Source organism: Podarcis muralis, chromosome 12, assembly GCF_964188315.1.
Source record: "Podarcis muralis chromosome 12, rPodMur119.hap1.1, whole genome shotgun sequence".
Lineage (NCBI taxonomy): Eukaryota > Metazoa > Chordata > Lepidosauria > Squamata > Lacertidae > Podarcis > Podarcis muralis.
In genome coordinates this window covers 48337995-48361757 of record NC_135666.1, presented here as the reverse complement: position 1 = coordinate 48361757, position 23763 = coordinate 48337995, and the positions used below count along the sequence as shown (strand labels likewise).

The 23763-nt window shown below is 42.2% G+C and overlaps 2 protein-coding genes and 1 long non-coding RNA gene across 8 annotated transcripts in view; 2 read left to right on the top strand and 1 right to left on the bottom strand.

The window, feature by feature from the left end:
- Window positions 1–6509, top strand: part of TOPBP1 (DNA topoisomerase II binding protein 1) — a 31173-nt gene extending 24664 nt beyond the window's left edge. For all 4 annotated transcript variants that reach the window (XM_028751601.2, XM_077916391.1, XM_077916389.1 and 1 more), the window contains exons 22-28: window positions 252–418; window positions 1104–1218; window positions 1372–1535; window positions 2173–2313; window positions 2662–2751; window positions 5370–5531; window positions 6243–6509. In XM_028751601.2, the coding sequence (XP_028607434.2) occupies window positions 252–418; window positions 1104–1218; window positions 1372–1535; window positions 2173–2313; window positions 2662–2751; window positions 5370–5531; window positions 6243–6284 (881 nt within the window). In that variant the 3' untranslated portion in view covers window positions 6285–6509. The remainder of the gene's footprint in view (window positions 1–251; window positions 419–1103; window positions 1219–1371; window positions 1536–2172; window positions 2314–2661; window positions 2752–5369; window positions 5532–6242) is intronic.
- Window positions 6510–8111: 1602 nt separating this feature from the next.
- Window positions 8112–21402, bottom strand: CDV3 (CDV3 homolog). Of its 2 annotated transcripts, none has more exons than XM_028751189.2 (5): window positions 20827–21402; window positions 17618–17697; window positions 16819–16955; window positions 15290–15443; window positions 8112–14148 (listed from the first exon to the last, which is right to left on the bottom strand). In XM_028751189.2, exons 1-5 carry the CDS (start codon window positions 21055–21057, stop codon window positions 14022–14024), a joined length of 729 nt encoding a protein of 242 aa, XP_028607022.2. In that variant the 5' UTR covers window positions 21058–21402; the 3' UTR covers window positions 8112–14021. The 2 variants fall into 2 exon arrangements, with proteins under 2 accessions (XP_028607022.2, XP_077772526.1); XM_077916400.1 differs by having other exon boundaries at window positions 8112–13725; window positions 20827–21400.
- Window positions 21403–21624: 222 nt separating this feature from the next.
- The window catches only part of LOC144324947 (uncharacterized), a 38078-nt gene continuing 35939 nt past the window's right edge, over window positions 21625–23763 (top strand). The window contains exons 1-2 of one of the 2 annotated variants that reach the window (XR_013390252.1): window positions 21625–22323; window positions 23362–23439. This is a non-coding gene — a long non-coding RNA (uncharacterized LOC144324947). Of the gene's footprint in view, window positions 22683–23361; window positions 23440–23763 lie in introns of both variants that reach the window. The other variant, XR_013390253.1, reaches the window with a different exon arrangement.

Here is a 23763-nt window from a genome sequence, read left to right as displayed (position 1 = left end):
GTCTGGAACGGAACCCCTGTGTAAAACAAGGATTTCCTGTAAGTTTAGGCTGCAGTCTTGATCATTTATAGGCTATTTAAACCAACAGGGTTACTTGTCTGGGATTGTGGCTGCCGCTTTTGAAGGTTCTGATTTAAATAATACATTATTTTTTCTCTCCTTTTCATTTTCTGCTTGGCTTCCTTTGAGAACTGTTCAGTTTTATATTTGCCTGCTTTAGTGATTTGATGGGGTGTTTTTTTGCTTTGTAGAAATTGATGAACCTGCAAAAACAGATTGGGTTGAGGTCCCAAAGCTTCCAGGCTGCAGAAATCCAGAGATCCCCGTGAAAGAAGATAATCTGATCCCAACTCCGCTGGCTCCTGCCATTGCCTTTCCTTTGGCAAATCCTCCTGTGGCTCCTCAGCCAAAAACAAATGTATGCCTTATGACAGCATGCTGGTTCATATATTAATATTTGCATTGAGAAGTTATATTCCAGTGTTTGTTTGAACTTTCATTTGAAGTTGTTAGTAGTTTAATATTAACATACAGATAATAGATCGCAGCAGACAGTAAATATTTTATCCCCGTGGCTTCTTGGAAATTACTTTAAATCCCATATGCAACCTGCTTTTTCTTGCCAGCTCAAGAATAATGGAGAGGTTGAAAGAAAAGAAGTACCTGTGATTTGTTCGGTTAAAATAATTTCATTATGGGGAGTAGGAGTTCAGGAATGATTTTTGCAAAGATTTCAAGGGTCTGACATATTGGTTGAAATATCTGGAGGTATTTAATTTCATGTAGTGCTCGTTGACTTTGTGCTACCTGCTAAATTACTGTATAATGCATATTTCATATAGATAGACTTCAGCTCTGATACATTCAGCTATACTTGATCAGAATAAATAGCTTCTACTGTATACCTTGCCATTAGTAGAGACTCGGGCAAAGATATCGAAGTGATTTTTTTAAATAACAAATATGTAACTCAAGTCTCTCTAGGGGCTTATCATACAGGTTTTTAAAAAATGTGACTGAATTAAATGGATAATGGGACAAACTGCTGGGAATCAATGACATCTTTTTGTCCTTTCCTCTTTCCCCCAAACTTACCTTTTCAGGTCATTAGAGTAGACCAAATGACTGCTGAAGAACCAAAAAAAGAGTACAGATTCCAGCTGTCTTCTGTTCGCCCTCAGGCACGGATTGATTATTACCATATGATTGAAGAGCTGGGTAAGAAATCGGTGATCAGAGCATACTGGGGCTCCATCTGGTGGGGTGGTTGTGTGTACACGGCTTACAAAACACCTCATCACTTTCTATGTCTGACCTTCCTCTAGTAGGAATTGCTTGTAAAAATAACTATATTTAAAATCCATTCTTTAGGTGGAGTGGTGCTTGAGAAGCAGTGCTTTGACCCTAGGTGTACCCACACAATAGTGGGGCACCCTATTGGCAATGAGAAATTCTTGGCCTCAATGGCAGCTGGAAAGTGGGTACTTCATTGCTCCTACCTGGATGCATGCAGAACAGTACAACGCTTTCTACCGGTACGGCATACTTTTAAGTGAATTTTAGTCTGCTTTAAAAACTCTTTTACTGTTGTATTTGTTTTTAAATGTGTACCCTGCTTTCCCCCACATCTGTGTCACAAAGCAGCTTACAAAATGAAAACATACAATATACAAAATTCAAAACTTAAACATCAGAGATTAAAACATCAGAACACCATTCATGGTGCAAAGGCATAAATGAAGCTGATATAATTTACAAAATAAAAGCATGTGATTGGAAAGCAAATTATGTGGTCTGGGTCTGGGCAGTGTCTAGATGGGAAATTGTACCTATGCTGCCTTGAGTTCCATGGACTAAAGGCAGGGATATACATGAGGGGAAAACAATGAACCGAAATCTTGCCTCACCGCAATGTCCTTAAATAACTGAATCCCACTTTAATTAGCTACTCTGTGGATTTCAGCTGAGAATTCATTATTTAAGTTGAGTGGTGCTTGAACTTGGGTAATTTAAAAGCATACTTTCCCTTTAAAAACTATCTCAAAGGGCACCCAGTGTAAATGTTACATGTATTTTATTTGTTTATAAACTATAGGTTGCTTGTTTTTGGGATTTTTCTTGTTTCATGTTGTTGACTGAATTGCAGTGAATAAGAGACTTTCCACCCATTAGGAGGAAGATTTTGAATGGGGAAGTAATTCCATACTCAGTGCTGCGTCTGAAATAACTGAATCCCAGAAGAATTTAGCAGTTGCAGCAATGAGGTGGAGGAAAATAATACAAAGACGGCGAGAGGAAGCTGGCATTACTGAGGTATTTTTTCTGAGGAGTAGTGGGTTTTTTGAAAGTAGCTCTCAGCTTTTTATTTATTGGTTGATTGACACTTTGTGGCTGTAAAGAGAGATGCAATTCATTTTTATCTAATTTTTAAAATATTCCTTTCCTGAACAAAATTAAGTGAATAAAGAAATAAAAAGGTATGTTCTATCACTATATAGTCAAGAGATGTACTTCAGTATAGTAAAACAGCATTCTGACTTACTAACGTTAAGCATTCTAACTTATTAAACTACTTTTAGAAAATGTGTTGCTAAACTTACTTTGTAGCATTTTATATGTATGTGTTCATGTGTATTAATATTAATAGCTCTATCTTTGTAGGGGGCATTTCGTGGTTGGAAAGTTATTTTGAATGTTGACCCAGCCAAGGAAGCAGGCTTCAAACGTCTTCTAGAGTCAGGCGGAGCAAAGGCATGTATTCTGTTTATTTGCCAGTATTGATGCCAGTGGGCGTTGAATTGCTGCTTTCTGCATAAGAACATAGGATCTTAAGATTTCGTATTAGATCAGAATGATGAATTGTTCCAAAGCAAGGAACTGGTTGTGTCACCAGAAACTTTTCATCCTGTGATGCAACACACATCCATTAAGCGTACTCCAATGTTATTTTTCCATTAATTTCAGTTAAAAGTTTTGTAGTGTCCATTATTGTTCCAGATCCACTTGGGGGCGGGAGGAGAAATCAATCAGTATTTTTGTTTTACAAATAAGTAATATGTAAAAATTGAGCAAATAATTTAGGGCAGGTGCGGGGAACATTTGGCCTTCTAGATGTTGCTGAACTACAATTCCCATCATCACTATCCATGGCCGTGCTCACTGCGGCTGATGAGAGTTGTAGTTCAGCAACATCTGGAGGGTTAAAGGGTTATTCACACCTCTCTCCAGCTACTGAAACACAAATGTCTGTCTGTGTGTGTGTGTGTGTGTGTGTGTGTGTGCAGTTATCTATAATGACAATGGTTATTTTACCAACCTTTTTTCTATTTCAATCTCTCCAAATTCATGTAACTAAAAAAATGGCAAGAGATCTTAAAAAAAAGTATTTGAAATAATAATAAACCAAGACTTAAAGCTAATATACTCATGATGGGGGGAAATGGAGGTTTGTTTGTGCCAAATTTGCAATTGTGTTATATGTACAAACTCATATAGTGGTACCTCAGGTTAAGTACTTAATTCGTTCCGGAGGTCCGTTCTTAACCTGAAGCTCCACTTTAGCTAATGGGGCCTCCTGCCGCCGCCGCGCCGCTGGAGCACGATTTCTGTTCTCATCCTGGAAGCAAAGTTCTTAACCCGAGGTACTATTTCTGGGTTAGCGGAGTCTGTAACCTGAAGCGTATGTAACCCAAGGTACCATTGTATATGTATATGAGGGAGGAAATGGAAGAAACCATTGCATGAAATGGGGCAGGGGAATAGGGCTAATAAAAATAATAATTTTCTGGTACTCAGTTAGCTAAATATGTGGGATTGATATAAATGTCTGGTAAACCCAACTATATTTCCTCCATAATTGCTATGAGTTGCATCCAGATTACCGCTTTAAAAATTGGAGAATTTGTTAAATACAAGGATCTAAGAAGATAAGGGACGCGGGTGGCGCTGTGGGTAAAACCTCAGCGCCTAGGACTTGCCGATCGCATGGTCGGCGGTTCGAATCCCCGCGGCGGGGTGAGCTCCCGTCATTCGGTCCCAGCTCCTGCCCACCTAGCAGTTCGAAAGCACCCTTAAGTGCAAGTAGATAAATAGGTACCGCTTTCTAGCGGGAAGGTAAACGGCGTTTCCGTGTGCTGCTCTGGTGCCGGTTCGCCAGAGCAGCTTCGTCACGCTGGCCACGTGACCCGGAAGTGTCTGCGGACAGCGCTGGCTCCTGGCCTCTAGAGTGAGATGAGCGCACAACCCTAGAGTCTGTCAAGACTGGCCCATACGGGCAGGGGTACCTTTACCTTTAATAAGATATGATTAAATTCTCAATTGTTGGAAATACCTGGTGTTCTGGAAAGCTGAATATTTTCAAGTAATGGTTGAACACCCTCTTAACAGAACAGGTAGATTTTTGTCTGTATAATTCAGACTAGGGCAGCCACTTGCTAGGTTGTTTGTGGCAAATAATTTACTCACAGACCCCTCAATTCCGCATTCTCTCCTTAGCCATTGGCTCTTTGAGACTGGATACAAGACAGTTGTCACAGGCTCAAAAATAGTTTCAGAAGCTGCATGTGACATGGAGGACTACCACCGTTTGCACTGTGCTGTAATATTGTGCAGTATCAATGGCACTTGTCCAGCCAATTTCCTTCCTAGTATTCTGGGAGCGTGGAAAATATGTTTAGAGATAGGGTAAGGTGCCACGGGGACGCGGGTGGCGCTGTGGGTAAAACCTCAGTGCCTAGGACTTGCCGATCGTATGGTCAGCGGTTCGAATCCCCGTGGCGGGGTGAGCTCCCGTCTTTCGGTCCCAGCTCCTGCCCACCTAGCAGTTCGAAAGCACCCCTAAGTGCAAGTAGATAAATAGGTACCGCTTTATAGCGGGAAGGTAAATGGCGTTTCCGTGTGCTGCGCTGGTGCTGGCTCGCCAGCTGCAGCTTCGTCATGCTGGCCACGTGACCCAGCAGTGTCTTCGGATGGCGCTGGCTCCCGGCCTCTTGCTTGCAGGGCGGGGGGCCGAGGGCGGGGGGAGCCCGAGCTCTCACTCTTAAGAGAGATGAGTGCACAACCCTAGAGTCGGACACGACTGGCCCATACAGGCAGGGGTACCTTTACCTTTACCTTTAAGGTGTCATAGGAACAGAGTCATGGGGGCTTAGCCATGTGGAGATGTTGCACAACCACTGCACCTTATTTTGACAATCTAACAGTTAATATGTTCTTGATTTTGCATGCCACTTCCAGGGCCATTCTGGAAGCTGCAAGCAGGGCTGGCGGTTTACCTTCTGAAATTTTGCTGGCAAGGCTAGTTTAAATGTTAATAGTATGCATGTACCATATATATAAGTAATTCAGTGTCTCTGTGTTTGAAATTACAGGTGCTGCCTGCTCATTCTGCCTCTGTGTTTAGAGAAGCCACCCATCTTTTTGCCGATTTTAACAAACTGAAGCCAGAGGATTTAAGAGTTAATTTAGGAGAGGCTTCTGCTCAAGGAGTGAACTGCCTGAAGCCAGAATACATTGCTGACTATCTTATACAGGTCTGCATGCCAGTAGCAGTGTGACTTTTGTTACTTTTAAGAAAATTTGCCGCATCTCAAAAATCAAAGCTGTTGCAGCAACTATGTGCAGAATTTTGTGTGCCTAGGGCAAGGATTAGGAAACCTGGGGCAATTCCCAGTGGCAGTGGTCAGCATGGCCAATGGTCGGAGGTGATGTGAGTTGTAAATCAGGAACACCGGGAGGACCACAGGTTTCCCACAAGGCCTTTCCCTTTGTATGACCAATAGGAAAGCTGTGTGTGTTGCAGTAGAAAAAGATAGAAAACCTGTTGCCTACCCAAGGCTATGGATTGTGCCTCAGGTGCAGAGATTGTGATGATTACGTTGCTCTTGACCCATTTTCTTCAGCTTAAAACATGACATTTCAAGACAGGTGGATGTTGTCTTTTTCTTTGCCAGAGCTGGTTAGAACAAGAAGCAAAAAGGGCCAGGTCTGCAGACAGGGCAGACTTTAGCCAGTATTCCTGCTGAAATGCTAGGGTAATAAGTAGGGAAAGAGAATGTCTGATAATGAATTCAAGGGTGCGATATTTGAAAGGAAAACTTAAAAGCCAGAAGCATGAGTTCCTATCGTGAGTGGGTGTGTATGTGTTGGTAACGGGCGCTCCTTAAGAACGTCCTAGGTAACAGAAATGTGGGACTAGTGATGGTTTGGATCTTTATAAACTAAACTAAAATCTTATTTTGAAGGAGCAACCACCTCAAATGGAAGGTTATCGCTTGCTGGTATGAAGATAGGCAGCAGCTTCTGGCAGAGAACATGAAACCCGGTTATCTTAGAAGCAGATATCTCCTGAAGAAACACACCCGATAAAGCAAGTCTGAGTATGTTGATACCTTAAAAATATTTTTTCTAATTTCTATTTATACTTGTTTTCTTTCCACATAAAAAGGTCATTAAATGCTTTTGTAATATTTTGTGTATATTGCTTTTAAAATGAAATTTGGTTGCTCAGACACTAGACTCCACTGATTTTTGCTGCCAGGGTAAAGTTGGTTCTTTGAATATTTTAAATTTATTCTTTATTTTCTTAGTAGATTTATGTCCCTTTGTGTGGAGCCCAGTCATGCTTCCCCATAGCATATTTTCTTCCCTTTTCGGCTGCTTTTACATTTACTTCTAGAATAAAGGATGTTGGACTTACTGTGAAGGTTAGTTCTGCTCAGCTGGAGGTCAGTGATGGAGGATTCCTCCATTTCTGGAGGCTGGACTTCCAGAACCTTCTACCTGTAGGAGCTCCCTCAGTACAGCATTCCTAATAAATTCTAGAAGCCAGGCACTTCAGTATATTGAATGAAATGCAGTATGTTTAATAAGAAGCATAGGAGGGCATTTACTCTCAGTGCAGAACTTTTCTTAGCACCTGCCCTATTCAGTCATTATTTGCATTTTGAGGCAACAAGAGACTGCTGGACCATGCCTTTAGCCCCCTGCCCTCATACTTAATAAATAGGAATTTTATTATTTATACCCCACCCATCTGGTTGTGTGGCTTACAGCATATACAAAAAAATTATAAAACACCAGACATTAAATGGTTCCCGATTCTTGTGTTCTTCTGGCTTCCCATGGGCTAAGGGCAATAATCGACAGCAGCAAAACGGCTGTACTTTAGGCTCCCCATGTAGGTATCTCATTGCTGATTGCAGTAAACAGATGGGAAGCCAGGAGCCATTTGACAATGAGAGCAGGGCTAAAGGTGTGCCCTGGAAACTGCTTGCTACTCGTAGAGTAATGATTGAAAAAGGCTCAGCTAGTGCAACCTGAACAAGTTTTGAGGGGAGGAAATAGGGTATTGTAGCCCACTTTCCAAATGTTGCTGGGTAGAATGCTTCTGTTCAGGATTTCAGCTGCTCCATTCCACCACCACCCCTTCCTTTTTTGTGTTCAGTCATCTTGGGTTTATTGGAAGTGAAATCAGCTTTACCCCCTTAATATATTGATTTTCCATTGATTTATTTTGACAGCACTCGCTTCTGTCACCAGGGACATTTTCCCCCTAACCCCCTTTTATGCTATTCTGCTGGAGAGGAAATGACCTGTTCATACTTTGAGGTTCTTTCTACAAAATTTAAGATCTGTAAGCCACTCTCCCTCCTTCCTATGCAACCATCCAGATTCATTCTGCCAAGCAGCTCCTCTCAACATTCCATGCCATTTATCCTAATTGGACTGTTGGAGGGACTCCCCCCACCCCATAGACTACCTAACCACTGTGAGAACAAGATACTGCATTAGATGGATCTTCGGCCTGATGAACAGGGCTCTTACGTTCTTAAAGGAAAATAGTGTTTCATAGTTCGGAAGTCGCTATGTAGTTAGTATGACCAAGGGGTGTTAAGACACATGTTAACAATGGACAGTTCCTTATTTTAAACCAGAGATGGGGGACCTGTGACCTTACCCCCAATGTTGTTAGGATTCCAATTCTCATAAACACTAGAATGATCAACCACAAGGGGTGGTAGGAGTGTGCCCCAGGAACATATCGAGGGCCACATGTTCCCCCATCCTGGCTTTAAACATACACTTAAAAACAGTAGATCATACCAGAGGGATAACAAACAGTGTGAACATAAGTTTATTTCATTCAGGGAGTTTACAAAAAAATAATAATGATAATTGATCTTAAGTAATTTCCATGCAAAACCAAAAAACCTTGTTAATACAATTAGAGCTGCACAGTTAATCACATAAAACCAGAAGGGGGATGCATAAAGATTGAAAACTCAACCATGCCTTCTTGCAAAGTCCATTGTTACATGATCCATACATTTAAATAATGTTTTGTAAAGAAGCCTTCTATAGTAGTAGCAAAATACTGTAATGAAAAAGTTGAATAAGGTGACAGAATCAGCCATCAGATGTTGGCCGATTAGTTATATGTTGTGCACTGCTATAGCACCTTCCATCAGGAAAACTCAAAAGCATTTTGAAGTCAGCCTCACAACACCCCTGTGAGGTAGGGAAGCATTATCTTTACAGCCTAGAAAACAGAGGCACAACAAGACTTCCATCCACTCCTATGCCATACTTGCAGCAGACTTTGCTTTCATCCTTGCAATGGTTTGGGATCAGATTCTTTTCATTGATGTTCATGGACTTGCCTTTGGCAAGTATGTTAACATTTTAAATCGAAGCAAGTGGTCTATATACCAGCAACGCTTATGGTAATTCATATTCTAATAGAAATGTCAAACTTTTTTTAGTTCTTAAAGTTACTTTATATATATTTAGAAGTAACTAATCTTTCATTTTAGTAACCCCCATTTACCTAATCGCAGCTTGAAGGCTCTGGAGGTTCATATTTGCAGAGATAATACACCATCCTAAAGTATTTCTTCCTATTGTTACTTTCCTCTGAGAACTATTCTACAGATTTGGCAGAATAGAAATGACAGAATTCTAAAGTTCATATTACAGGTTGGGTGCACTTTTCAAATACTCTCCTCTATATGAAGCTTCATATAGGGCCTGGCAACACCCTATATATTTTTGTTTTCTACTTATGGGGAGTTTCTGGAGGATCATTAAAAATACAAGCCACCCACCCCTGCACATAGAGCTGGTAGGATTTATTCTTCAGAATTTTCTGAATCCTCTATGAGCAATTCAAGTATTTTTCTGCAGTTCCTTTTTAGTATCTGTGTTGTTTCAGACACATTGAATAAAAATGCAGTTTTATAGCTGCATCAGTGCTTTGGGACAAGATTACCTCAAGGATGAAGTGAATCAATTCCTGGGCACTTTTATGTAGGTATTATGTAAAATAAGGATATTGCTTTCCAGGATAGAATTCTTTTACATTTTGCACCTTTTAGTCTTACTCCCCAGGAAAGTTTCATTTAATGCTTACTATCAACTTTTCTTTATGTGGGCTCTTTTGAGCTAATAAAACTATACAAAGAAGCCTACTCAATGTGGCATATATTTTTGCACTCGGATTTTTGCCTACCTTGCTTTAAAAACAGCTTCATGAAAACTATCAGTTCTGACTCTATAGTTATCTAGGCCTAGGCACAGTTTATCCAAAATAATGCAGATTTTGTTTCACTCTTCTAACATTACTTGCAGCCGTCCACACTTTCAGCTATAACATGGATTATCAGGGATACAGCAGTCTAAGGCCTCATCACTAAACTTTTCCACATACAGGTCCCACTGAAGTCAAGTATTAAGAGTATATAGAAGACACTGTCTATGCAGACATGGCTTTAACAGTACACCCTGGCAGGTGGTGGTGGGAAGCTGAGGAATGACCCTGCTCACCTGATGCTAACATACTGGATCTCATATCTGAATGGGAGCCTATGCATGTAGAACCCAATACCTCCAAGTCCTTGGAGTAAAAATTGTGCTGTTTGGGCCTATGCAGGTTGGGCAATATGCACATAGTCTCCTATTCAAATGAGACTCCAAATATACAGGTATCAAGCAGATGCACCAGCAGTGCAAGGGCACTCATGACCCCCTAAAGTTTGTGATCGCTGCTGTTAGAGCCACATCTGCACAAAGCTTGCATTGCAACCACACCATTATAGCATTTGTACAGACGCCTCTGAAAGTGATGCAAAGGCTCTGAGGCACTCCTAATGCTTCCATGGAATGAACACCCACTCCATAGGATCTCTTTACCATGCATCACAGATGCATTAAAAATGATCCAACCATGTTTGGAATAAAAAGCTCTACCCATCAACACATATTTCTTGTTATGCTATCAAAAGTCCAGATTAAAACCCTATTTTATTTAAGCCTGGCTTATTTGACCCTCACATTCCTTTCTTTGCATGAAGTTGGCTTTCAAGTGCTTTACTGAATAGGTTACAACTATTACGCCTGCTTTGAACAAGATGATGTCATGAACATTATAAAGTGTCAATAATGCAGTAATACAACTAAATATTTTTATGACCAATTACAAATATGGTGCACGTTCTGCCAAAAGTCAGTCTTACGTCCATTCACAGAATAGCTACCGGAACACAAATAGAAAATGGATTGCACGAGACAAGGCTTGATTTCAGGGATAGAAATGTTCCTATTTGTGCTTGCTTCGGCAGCACATATACTAGAAATGTTCCTGTTGGGGCGTTTCTGAAATTTAGTGTGTGGCTGCTAGAAACAAAAAGCAGGGCCAGATTCTTCATGCTAATAACTAAAACTTCACCATGAAAGTTTACCAATAATGAACTGGCAACAGATGTCAAGAAAGAACCATTACTCACTTCCAATCTCGATATGCCTAAATTAATCTTCCTTTCCTTTTAGCCTATGGATCATAAACTGTAAAGCAGTTCTATAACAGGATGTATCCCATCATATAGGTAAAATAGGCATACATAAGGATCCAGCAACTTCACACAGCATTAAAGGTTAGTCACAGACTGCCTCTATGCATATCAGCCTACCAAGGAAGTAGGACTACACTTTGTCCTAAAAGCGATTCAGCAGTATGAAAAGAACTATATGCCATGTTTCTTTGAGCTGTATCTTGGGTTTTGGAAAATATTTGTGACTTAAAGAGACAATTCAGAGGCCTAGTGCTTCAATGGCCTGATTTACACGTCATGTTAAACCATAGTTAAAACTGGTTTATTGTGAATATGCTTTCTTTCCTCTCACATCTGCTGCTGCCAGGAAACAAGCCAGGCCCTTGACTTTTCAAAATGCTTGAACCAATGATTGGGCTTAGTTTCCCCAGAAATGCACTCTAAGCAGTAAGTTAATAATCTTGGTTACTGCTCATTGTTTGCAGAGAAACAGGTAAGAACCCCAGGTGGTGACATCACAACAAACCAGACTGTGGCTTTCCCAGCAGCAGGAGTGGAGCTTTTCATAATTGTTCAGCATTGTGCACCAGTGTGCTGTACACTCACATCAAACCAGGGTTTGTTTTTAACAGTAGTTGAATGTGAGATGTGTACTGGGCCAATGGAATCAAATTCTTCTATGTGAAATGTTTCTCTTTGAGGCTTCAGACTCTAAGGAATGGGCAGCCAACATGGTACCTCAAGATGCTGCTCCAGCTCCCATCAGTCCCAGCCAGCATGTCCAATGGCTACCCCAGATCTAGGACTTCAGAAGGCTGTCCAACTGGGATTAGTGATTGTAATCAGCAGCTCTGATTACAAACCTCAGCACTTCTAGTTCCTCACCATAGCAAGCAATCAGCTTACTTGCTACTTCCCATTAGTTTGTGCCTTTCTTAATAGTAGTATATGGGTGAGGTAGACAGTAACCAGACAAAGCTAAACGAAGATCACTCTTCATTAGCAACAGCTGCTCTGAAGTCCCAATTCTGTGCACATCTACTCAGAAGTAAGCCACGCTGAGTTCAATAGAACTTACTCCCATGTCATGTATAAAAAATTGCAGCCTCGAGTTTCAACTTCATGATCATTTATCAGCTTTGCCATGCTCAGTTTAAATGACATAGCATCATAACTAAATGTACAGATTCATTAGACTCCAGAAGCCATGTACATTGCCATGTATTATATTTATTAATGTTACAATGTTATCTTGCTTTGTCGACCATGCCCAAGAACTCAAGTGAAGATACAAAGGACAGCTTCATCCTACTCTAACATACAGTATATTAAAACTTGATTCATGTGTAGTAACAAGCTTCATAAAATGCCAAAGTTGCAATTTTAAGTTTTTGCTATGTCATTAAGTGACATACATATACACATAATCTTTAGCTTTAATACCCTGCCAATGTTTTGTTGGCGAAGAAACACACTTTGAGGAAGATACACAACTCAATGGTGTCAGCTGTAGATTTACTTCAGTGATATGGACATCTAGTGGCCTAGCTTTACAAAAGGCAACTATTTAGTAGCGTTTTCTTTCAATTATGCCAAGCAATTCTTTGATCACAAAGCCAATGCAATTCTAGGCAGAGGGGGAAAGTTCGTTACCCAGAATATTAATCATTTCACATCATAGCCAGTCGTCAATTGCAAAGTCACCCCGTGTTTATAACTAAAGCTGTTTCCTATGAATGTATTTTACCTACCCATCTCACAAAGCTGTATGCTCTGAGGATGTCTGAATTCCTGCTCAAGAGTCAAGAAAGCAACAGGACTCTTGAAAAGACACAGTAGCAGCAGCAGCCACATCAAGATTTAGTTGAGAAGAAAATTTAGGGAGGATTACCTTCTGTACCCCAGGTATCTCTTTGGGAGTTGGTTTGAATTCTATTCACGATCAGTGTCATACTTTACAGTAAAGCACAAATCTTAGCATATAAGTGTTATTGTACTAGTATCTCTCCAAATGTCACACAGCTGGTCAGAAGACTGATCTTTGACTGAAGTTTTCACTTAATCTTTGGGCAACAGACAAAAAACTGTCATAAGTGCAACACATTTCCAGAATATTTCCATGTTTCAACCAGTAAGAAACCACAACAAATGACATTTTTCACTAGACATATAATTACTTCCATCCTGCAAATACAATAGTGTGTGCGACCAACAGCTGATACTTGCCATAATACATTGTTAAGGTTAAGTATACGGCTTGAATTTTTCAAAAATGAGCTCCACAGACTAGGGGCGCATAGACATTTGTTGGCCATTGAATGCAAATCTACAGAAATCCTAGTCACTTGAAAATAAAGAAGAAAAAATGTATGGATAGCCTGCATAATCCATACTGCTACTTGACTATGCTGCAATTTCTCAAGCCAAAAAAAAAAAAGGCATTTTTTAAAAAAATAAAAGAGTTTACATAGATGAAACCAGTTAATATACGCAGACTAGTGTCCCTACCTAAGTTTTCTATCTGGATGGATATTTATTTTCTGGAAACCTAAATTGAAACATAACCCAAACAAACAGCTCAACACTACACTGCATATTTTTGAAAGTGGTATATGCTAGAGGTTCCTAGTAAGTTATGGCTACATATGAAAGGATGGAATAATAAATGGGGGCACAGGACAAATTGCTCATTTAAGGTCACTTAAATTTGTCATTTAGAATAAATCAGAACCCAGATGGCTGACTTCTGCAGGATTTCTGAGAGGAATCCAGTAGAGCTGGTTTCGAGTTTCAGATGGCCACTAAAGAGTTGTAACCTTTTCCAGAGGTTGTGATCCACATGGTGTCCACAATGAGTGCAGCAAGTCTGAGGTAGTCAACCCTGACGAAGGCTCAGTATCTGAACATAAAAAAATTTGAAATAACCACTGGCTGCCGGTAGCTTTTGCAGAGTAATCAAAACACTGGGGACTCTCGTTCGACCAGTTACATTAATTTCCCTCATATCCAAAAGAAGTGTCAGATGTACCAAATTAAGCATACTTCCATAGAGCAAATCACTTACGTCAAAGAGGTCTGCACTTGTTGCAGTAGATCCAGCAGATATAAGACGGCATGTTCATAATAGGTGGTTTAGTTACCTTAGACTGGAAAGGTATCAAATAACCATTCCTTAATTGTAATGTGTGTACAGCTTTACTGATCCCCAAGCACAGCATATTGGTTGTCTAGCTGAAGTTTAGTTGCCTGGGATTTTGAAACCTCATCCCTACCTCTAGTTTTGTGTTTTACTACTTCAAAGCTCTTCTCCATTTCTTTATCCCTAAGGGAAAATAAATGTAATCAGTAACTGTCTTACACACACCTGCCCCTTAAGTAATATTATTTCAAGGACACTAGTTTTGGTTGCAAAGTTCCATGGCTAGGGCCACTGACAGAATGGATATATGGCCCAGAACCCAGGGGGCTATTGTAGGCAGAGTCAAGAGCTTCTGCATGTTTAGTGGGATATTTCTTTGAACACAAAGCCTCAATGGCATTAACACAAACTGCTTTCAAAACACCACTAGCAGATTATCTTCTGTTAAAAAAAAAACAAGTTCAAAGCTATGCTGAAGAGTGTGTTAGTGGTAGAGTTTGCTGAACTGTGGCCATAAACAAACATGCTACTTCACACTCCCAGAGGTTTGAACACTGCAATACCATAACAATTGTAAATATTTTAAAGTAACTGTTCCAAAGCATTGGCCTATATCCAAAAAAACCCCTACAACTAGTTCTGCATGCCCAAGAGAGGTTTAAGGAAAGCCTCTTTCGAAATGGGGTGCTCAGGTTTCAAAAACAGTTTGTGATATGGCATTGGGTGTATGTGTGTGTCTGACAGTCAAAGAAAAGCATTCCACCAAGCATGCCCAAGGCCTTGGGAGCCCTTAAAGTAGCTCTCAGGATCACAGTCACAATCACAATCTCAGGGTTAGTGAGAGATTGTGATGAATGTCCTGCAAATGCCATCTTTGTTAACATACTTTGTTCCACAGGCAGACAAAATTGCAACAGGGCTTAAGCTGTAGTTTAGCCGAGCAAGTCAACTCTGAGGCATAAAATTATTTCTTCTGCTGAGATAAGAAAAGCACTGAAGTCCTGCAAATGGCACGCTGAATTTAAGATCCACACAGGACTGTGATTTGTTATGTGGAATTGGCACACATCATGCCTTTCAACATTCTACCACCCAACCCCTCAGAACACTTTCCTGTAAAACAAATTAAAAGCCTCTTGACCAAACTTAGGCAGTGCTCCTAGAATAACATATCTGCAATTAAAATCCACTTGCTTCTTCTGGTGCATGTAACACCACAAACTTGTTTATGGTATCAGTGGACAGGTTTATGAAGCTTTGAACCAATGATTAGGGGGGAAAGAGATTTTAAAGCAGATGTGCAGAGTCCTATTACTATACTTACTTTCTAGTATCTACATGCTTGGCAGTGGCCTGCAACGATGGGAATTGTGTATCACTATAAATCTCTGGGGGTCCTTGTGGCACTTTCCTTGTTCTAGTTTCTCTTGCTCCGGGTGGCCTATATACTCCACTGGACTGGACTGGCTCTGGGGCTTCTGCAAATAAGACAAAAAGAGCATTAGAAATAGTCATGTGTAAGTAGATTAATATGAAGGACTCTGCTGTTTTTTAACCATCTTGGCATACTTCGATTATTATATGAGCCTGTTACAATATTCCAGTTTAATATATTCAATCTGGATTTAAAAAATCATCTGGTGTAGCGGAGTGCTGCTAGCAGGCAACCTATTATCAAAACTAATCTTAAAAACAAAGAATCCCAACAGCTATTTTCAGGAATAATGATAAATCATGGTTTGTTGTTACATCAATGTTGTCTCTACTTCAAGAGATGGGCAGAACCTGAAACTTCTATTTCCAGTTCAGAACAAACTATTGTCTCCCTGCTTTTGCCAAATATGGAAACTGTTACCTTACAGAAATTAGTTCACAAACTGGGATATCAGACACAGTGAGAAATGTGGTTTATTCCAAACTACAAATGGAAACTTCAAATTTCCTCTTTTTTGAGTGAAAAAAGGAAGACAAGGGGGAAGTATGCGAATCCACCTAAATGTCGTGTGGCGCTGTGTGTGGCAAGACGCTTCCAAGACACTTCCTAGTCTTTCTTTTTTTAATTAACCACATCAAGAAAATATTTATTAGTATACATCAGCATTCGAAAACAGCTCGGCGCCAGCTGTGACTGGCAACCAGCCTTTTTCGACTGGAGATGCCACACTGTCAAGCAAATCACCTGGTCTGCAGGGTAGCGTGGCAGCAAAAAAGAAAATGCCCAAACCCCAGGTCCCAAGACCTACAGGGCACCTAGCTTTCCTATCCCAGTTTCTAACACTGGACATAAGGGCATCTTGTCTATGCATGAGAAAAACATATTTGCACATCCTTTTTAAGCAGAGGCAAATACAACTATGTATACTACCAAGGTAAGCAACAGTAATCTTATGTACTGCTTTCATTATCTCCCTGTAATACTATGATTTTCCTCTCAAATGAAGAAAATGTTTAACAAATAGTAACTGTTAGGAATTCTGGCACCTAGGGAGCTTGAATTTTTCTTTTAGCTCTTGGTATTAATACTGTACAGCAGGAACAACACCCTACACCTATTGAGCGATGGCTATACCGCATCACACACACTTACTACTTACCCTTGCATTGGTACACAATGCTTTAATTTTAACAAACCAGATTACTTTCCCTCTCCTTAGTTCTGTCAACTTGTTTCACTTTTTCCATAGAAGACCAACCTTATTAATTTGTATGAATCATGCTACATAACACTGAGATGTTTGTATCCTGCAATTAAATTTTGAGAAGCAATGGGAAGCTCAAATAACAGAAAGCCCAATACAAGCCATTTCAATCAATATACCTTTAAAATAAACAGCGAAAAAACCAACAACTCACCAATAATTTCAGCAACAGGTGTCTGTGTAGGAGCAGATCTATTCCAAGGACCTGACAACTTATCCATACCCCCACCTGGTTCTTCACTGTTATCCCTTGGCTCTTCCCTCTTTTCACCATCTTCATCATCTTTTTCACTGAAATAAAAACGAAGGTGAAATACATGTTCATCATTTTCGTAAATCAAGAATGCATGACACCATGCACATTTTGCATATTATGACATTAAGTACAGTTCTCCACCCTGTGTGAATATACAAAAGTATCAACAGAGTCTGGCAATTTAAAAAATGGGCCTGTAGTTAGGAAAGGAGGGACAAAGATTTAGAATTACACAACTCAAGGGATAGCAAAGGCAAATAATTCCAATATAATTCTGCCCATATCTGTTTTAAGAGACATGCTTAAACAGCATATTACCCAGCAAAAGGAAGTACAGTAGACAACCACAGTTTAGTTCTTTAGGTTTGACAATTACTGAGAAGTGACAGAACACCCATAAACATGTTTAAAGTATTCAAGTGCTTTCTAAGCCATACAAAGCAGCAGAACTTCAAGGAAGCATTTTATAAAAGTGGCTAAGATGCACAGATAGATTGTGCTGATCGCTTCAAGCCATTCTGTGGCAAGTCTAGGGATATGACTTTGTTAGTGCCTTTTCTTCAGCTATTAAGCTGTTGTATGTTAGGCTGAAATAACTCATGAAGCTGCAAGTAATATCTCTATCAGTGAGGCACATCCAGAAAGTTGATGAGTACAATTATATTTTAACAAGTGTGTCTTTTTAAGACAGTAATACCTAATTTGCATGGAGTGAACTCTGAGACCACTGTAGTCAATTACTTCTTCTTGCTCAAATTCCTTCCACTCATCCTCCTCCTGTAAGAGAGACAAACATTATGTAGACTCATTATCTGCTCTTAACAGAAGGCAACCAGCACAATAAGCTCTAAAATTATTGTGTAATATAAAAAACAAAAAAAGATATTAAATTGTACAATAGTAAAAAACCCCTCACAGAATGCAAATATTTCTATTTCTTTGCAATGAAGTAAACACTGCCTACTTTAGGAGCACATAATACATTTCAAGTTTCCAGAGAATTTCACATACATTTCTTATTTCTAATTAATATAATGATTACCTCAATTCTAACATATTAGCTTAAGCTAGTAAAGAAGAGTGCATATAACTTGTGTTTCTGCCTAAGCATTTTGTTTTTATTATCCAACCTGGCCCTATTAGAATAGACTTTAATAACACTTTGCACTTATTTCCTAATATATCCAAGCCTCTTCATGGCAGGCATGATTACAGTGTACGATGTGTGCAAGTGTGGGTTCATACACTAGTGAAGTTTCCCCATGATGCAGTGGAATCCTTGAGTCTACAGGAAATAGTTTGGATCCAAAGACCCCACAGTTCAGCTTGAGCAAGAGGTGGTGGGAAAATAGGCTCTTCTTGGGTCTCTGGAGTTAGCTTTTTGAGGACTAGAGATAGTGGAGAGAAAATTGGCAACAACACCCTCTCATGCAAGTGGAAGGGCTTTCCACTTTGGATCCATGCCACTGTCTTCCTTTAAATTTCTGCCATCTATTAAGCAGAGGATTAAATTTCAGCTGGAAAGTTATTATCTACGGCCAACAGATCTTACCCAAGAAGAAAATACTGATCTGAAAAGTATTTGCTAACAGGAAAGCTACACTCTTATCTTCCAAAAAAATGAGACACAGATGGACAGCATTCTAGACTGGTAACTTGTAGTCCATCAAAGCAACACTCTTTCAGTAGATGGGTCCATCTTTTATTACCTATACAATGGTACCTCAGGTTAAGTAATTAATTCGTTCTGGATTTCCGTTCTTAACCTGAAACTGTTCTTAACCTGAAGCACCACTTTAGCTAATGGGGCCTTCTGCGGCCGCTGCGCCGCCGGAGCAAAATTTCTGTTCTCATCCTGAAGCAAAGTTCTTAACCTGAGGTAATATTTCTGGGTTAGCGGAGTCTGTAACCTGAAGCGTATGTAACCCGAGGCACCACTGTATACTCATACCAATTATTCTTATAGTGCTCATGCTTATGTAGCCAAAGCAGCACCATCAAAGCACATTGGCAGATTAGAGTAACTTTGATGTATGGGTATGTACCAAAAAATCTATAAGGAAAAACAGGTGGACCCCAAAGAAGCACCCTGAGTTGCACAGAACATTGTGAGAGAAGGGAAAGAACCTAACAGCAGCTCCCCATTAGAAAATATTGCAACTTTTTGGGGGTGGGGGTTTAGACTAGAGAAAAGGCACATGAGGTGACATGGTGTAAATCTGAAAAACTGTGCATGGCATGGACAATTTTTCCCTCTCTGAAAACTCGTGGACATCCAATGAAGCTGAATTAGGGACAGATAAAGTATTCCTTCATGCAGTGTATAGTATAAACTAACTTGTTCCCACAGGAGGCAGTGATGGCCACCAACTTAGATAGCTTAAATAAGGATTGGACCAATTAAAAGAGAATAAGGCTAGCAATGGCTACTAGCTGCCTCCATTGTTGGAGGCAAGAATGCTTCTGAACACCAGTTGCTGGAAGCCACAGGAGGAAAGTGCTCTTGTGGTTGGATCCTGCTTGCTGGTTTCCTATAGGAACCCGGTTGGCCAGTTTGAGAACAGTATGCTGGACTAGATGCGTCTTTGTCCTGATTTAGCAGGCTCTTCTAAAGAGGTAGAGTAGAATAGAGTGGCTTGAACAGGAGACAAGACACACACACACACACATATATATTAAAGGACAGAAAGAAGCATCTGATTGCTTGGACAGGCCTCCTGGTTCACACGGAAAATCTATTTTTCAGTGTCCCCAGGGACAGAAGACAGCTGCTCAGTTTTGGGGGAGAAGGGATTGAAAGAGACCCCCCCAAAAAAAATTCCATACCACAGCATTTTGTTGCAGGCCCACCTATGGCTCCCTAATGCGGATTTCTCACCAAACTTATTCCCTCATCTTAAAAAATCATTGCAATGTTGTCCAAACATTTGATCTAGAATCACTGCATTAGGTTAAGAACAGCCTGCTGAGTCAGGCCAATGGGCTGTATAGTCCAGCATCCTAATCTCACAGTGGCCACCCAACCACAAGAGGATGAGCCTCAATGTGACAACGGCCAAACATAGAATTAGATTTATAGATATATATATAAACCTGTCCTGTCCTTGAGCTTTATAAAAACTGCAGTGTCTCAAATATTGAAAGCTACGGACCAGATAAAACAAGAAAGCAGCACTGTGTGCAAAAACCTCATGTGCCAGTGAGAGCTGTTTAATCCATGTTACACAGCACCAATGCAACTGAATGAAGTACTTCGGGAACCATTTTTGGAAGGCAATGAAAAGCCCCGGAAGAAGTTGCATTACCATTTACTTCTACGGCTGAAGGTAAGCACTCAGTGGCACGACTGGACGATTACACAGGGGGGGGGGGGGGAATTATCCCTGCCTGCCAGCATGAAGGCACAGCTCAAGGGAGAGAGCCACGGCCTCAGTTACTACGGACATGCCTCCAATGAACAGAGGCTGCTGGGAACAAAGCAGTTTATGCAAACTCCGGCGCCGTTACAAAAGAGCTAGAACATGCCGGGGGTTGCGTGGGTGGGGGCGCAAGACGACTATTTCAAGCCCATTGATTTGGCTTCCACATCGGGTATCTACTTATCGCTAAATACGAGAGTCCTAAACTCTGCCCTCGTTCCCACCCCATCCGCCGGGAGGGTGACCGATGGGTGCGACTTCCACGCGCCCCACGCCAAGGCCACGGCGGCCGGGCTGACCCCGCAAAGGCGCCCTCTGCTGACAGGAAGTCACCAACGCCCACAGGAAGCCGATAATTCCCTACTTCTCTCTCTCTCTCTCTCTCTCTCTCTCACCGCCATCTCCCCCCCCCCCCCACGCCGCCCCATGACTGGTCATGCTGGAACCCACCCGGCTCAGACCCGCCCCCGCCGCCCTGCCTGCTCACCTTAATCCCCCCCTTCGTCGCGGCGGCGTTGGCATTGGAGGCCGTCCCGGAGCCGCCCTCGCCCTGCCGGCTCCCCCCGCCCCCGCCAGAAGCGTTGGCAGGGGCGTTGTGCGAGCCCGCCGAGGAGGCGGCCGTTGCCGAGGCGCCCCCCCGGCTGCTCTTCTCTTTCCGCTTCTTCTTGTCCCGCTTGGCGAAAAAGTCGTCCAAGCTCCTTTCCTCAGTCTCGGCCATGGCGGCGGCGGCTCCTCCTCGCGCTCCGGTTCAAACCGGTTGTGGCTGACGGGACGTGTCTTCCTCGCGCCTGACGGCGGTTGGGCGCCTACCAAGCCGACGCGCTGCGCCGGGGGCGGGGGAGTGAGCGAGGGAAGGCGAGCGGGCGAGCGACCCCCTCACAGGTGCCCACCAACAGCAGCCCTCACGTGCGCCTCAGTGGGGGTGGCAGTCGCTCGCCCCTTCCGCGGGAGGCGAATGGTACAGTCCTTAAACCGCCGGCTGCCCGCGCGCCGGACGCCTCTCTCTCTCCCTCCTCAGCTCACGCGGCGGCGGCGGCGGCTTCCGCTCTCCACGTTGGTGGCCGCCGCTTGACACAGCCAAAGGAAAAGTGGGGGCGAAGGAAGAGAGGAGGTGGGGGCGGAGCCAAGCGGCAGGAGCTTTTTCTAACGTGGCACCTTATTGGGCATGGCGGCGCAGAGGCGGGAGGCCGCGCGCGCCTCCTTCCGCTGGGGCCAACCCGCCCAAAGGGAACAAACGACCCGGGAGCCAATGAGAGGCAAAGGAGGCCTCGGTGACGAGCTTTGGGTGCGGCAGAAGCGTCAGCAGCCCCGTTTGTGATTGGCCCGGCGGCCCGGAATGTGGGAGGAGAGAGAAGGCGGAGGGAGTGCGCTTGCGCGAAGTCGACGCCTTTGGGCGCTCCGGGAGTGACGAGGCAGTACAGCGCAGGCAGATGTTCGTTACGGGCCAGGCTTTGATCTTTCTGCTCTCCCTCAGCGCAGAGATAGCGGGCCTTGGTTCTGCGCGCTCTTTTTTTACTCGTCCTGAGGGGGGCGCGTTGAGCCCTCGAGATGCTGCCGCCCTCCCCTTCTGACGGGATTCGGCAGCTGCGCACGACAGGCAGAAACGCAACCGGTGCAGCTGCGCCCCTTGCCTCTTGTGAGGGAGAAAAACCGCACCTGCGGGGTTGGCTTCTTTAGGGTGTTTATATCCTGCTCCTCAGCCAAAAAGACTCCCGCAGCGACTTATGAGAAATTAAATACGCTCCCTTACATTCTTAAAATGAAAAAGGAATACAACGCCCAAGAGGACAGGGGAAAATAAATCTCAAAAGTTTAAGCACCAATTTCTAGAGACAGTTGTTCCTATGCTGACCAGCTGGCATAGTTAACAGGCAGAAGGTGCCAAGGGGAGCTGGGCCTCCAGCAAAGTGAATGCAATGAACCAGCTTCCTCTCTTGCCCTGAGACAGGGTGATGGAATGCCTCCACCCAGGTGACAGTTGAAGGTGAGGAGGCCTGATGGAATGAGTTGCCATAAGATTGGAGAATTGTAGAGTTGGAAGGGGTCCCAAGGCCCACCTGGTCCAACTCCACTGAAGGTTTTTTAATAGAGGTTGAATGGCCATTGGTCATGGATGCATTGCAGGGAGTTGGACCAGATTACATTAGATATTTGAAGATGGCTATCATATCTCCTCTCAGTCTCCGCTTTACCAGGCTGAATGTACCCAACTTCCTCAACCATTCCTCATAAGGCTTGATTTCCAGACCCTTGATCATCTTGGTCACCCTCTGCACACACTCTAGATCCTTAAATTATGGCGTCAAGAACAGGACACAGTACTCCAGGTGTTGTCTGACCAAGGTACTATGACTTCACACCATACATTGTTGATGTAGCCTGCAATAGCATTAGCTATTTTTACTGCTGCATCACACTGTTGACTCACATTAAACTTGTGGTCTACTTAGACTCCTAGATCCTTTTCATATGTACTTCTGGCAAGCCAGACACTATTGTGTGAAGGACTCAATAGCCGCAAAAAGCCTGTAGGTTAATTAAATGTAGACTTGTTTAGTCTCAGTTCCAATTTAAGTGTGTCCTTGAAGTGTTTCCTGAAGTATAGACTTTTATCTAAGTAAAGGAAAAGCCCTGGACAGTGAACCCATTACCAGTCCCAGCACCTAAGTTGAGTAAAGCTCCTGTGAGCAGGTGTGTAATATGCTATCTAAAGTGGCAGGTGAGGGCCAACCATGAATAAATTTACTTGCAATTAACACAGTGATCTTCTGATATTTGCAAGTAAATTTGCCGTAAATCCTTGTACTTTTTGTTCTGTTATGTAAGCGACACAAGGACAAAGCAGGACCACAAAAGGCAAGTCATAATGAAACAAAAAGCAACAAGCTTAGCTGCAAAAAGTAGATTTTCACAAAATGGATTCACCTGTGTGGCTTCTGCTAGGCAATGTGCATATGATTGTAGTCTAAATAGGCAAATTTTGTAAGCTGCTGTCCTGATACCAGGGCTTTTTCCCCCCCAGCCGAGCTCAACGACTCAGTTCCAGCACCTCTCAAGTGGGCACCATTGCCGTTATAAGAGAACAAAGGAGGAGTTCATGGTGAGTTATGGCACCTCTTTTTCTAGAAAAATAGCACTGCCTGATACTATTGGTCAGTTAGCAAAATTCTACACCGCTGTTCCCTTAGGATTCAGAGAATGCCTCTGCACAACTTGTTCAGTAATGAATGTGGCTTTAGCAATTAAAACTAATCCATAAGATAAGGTTGTAAGATACAATAAGTAGCACTAGCAGGGACTTTGACAGGCTGCAATTTCTTTAAGCATTTTTCTAGCTGATGTTTTTTCTAAAATCAACTTTTTGAAATCTCTTAAGTCATGTTTGATTGGGTGGTGTTTTTTAGCCTTTTCTGCACCAACTTTA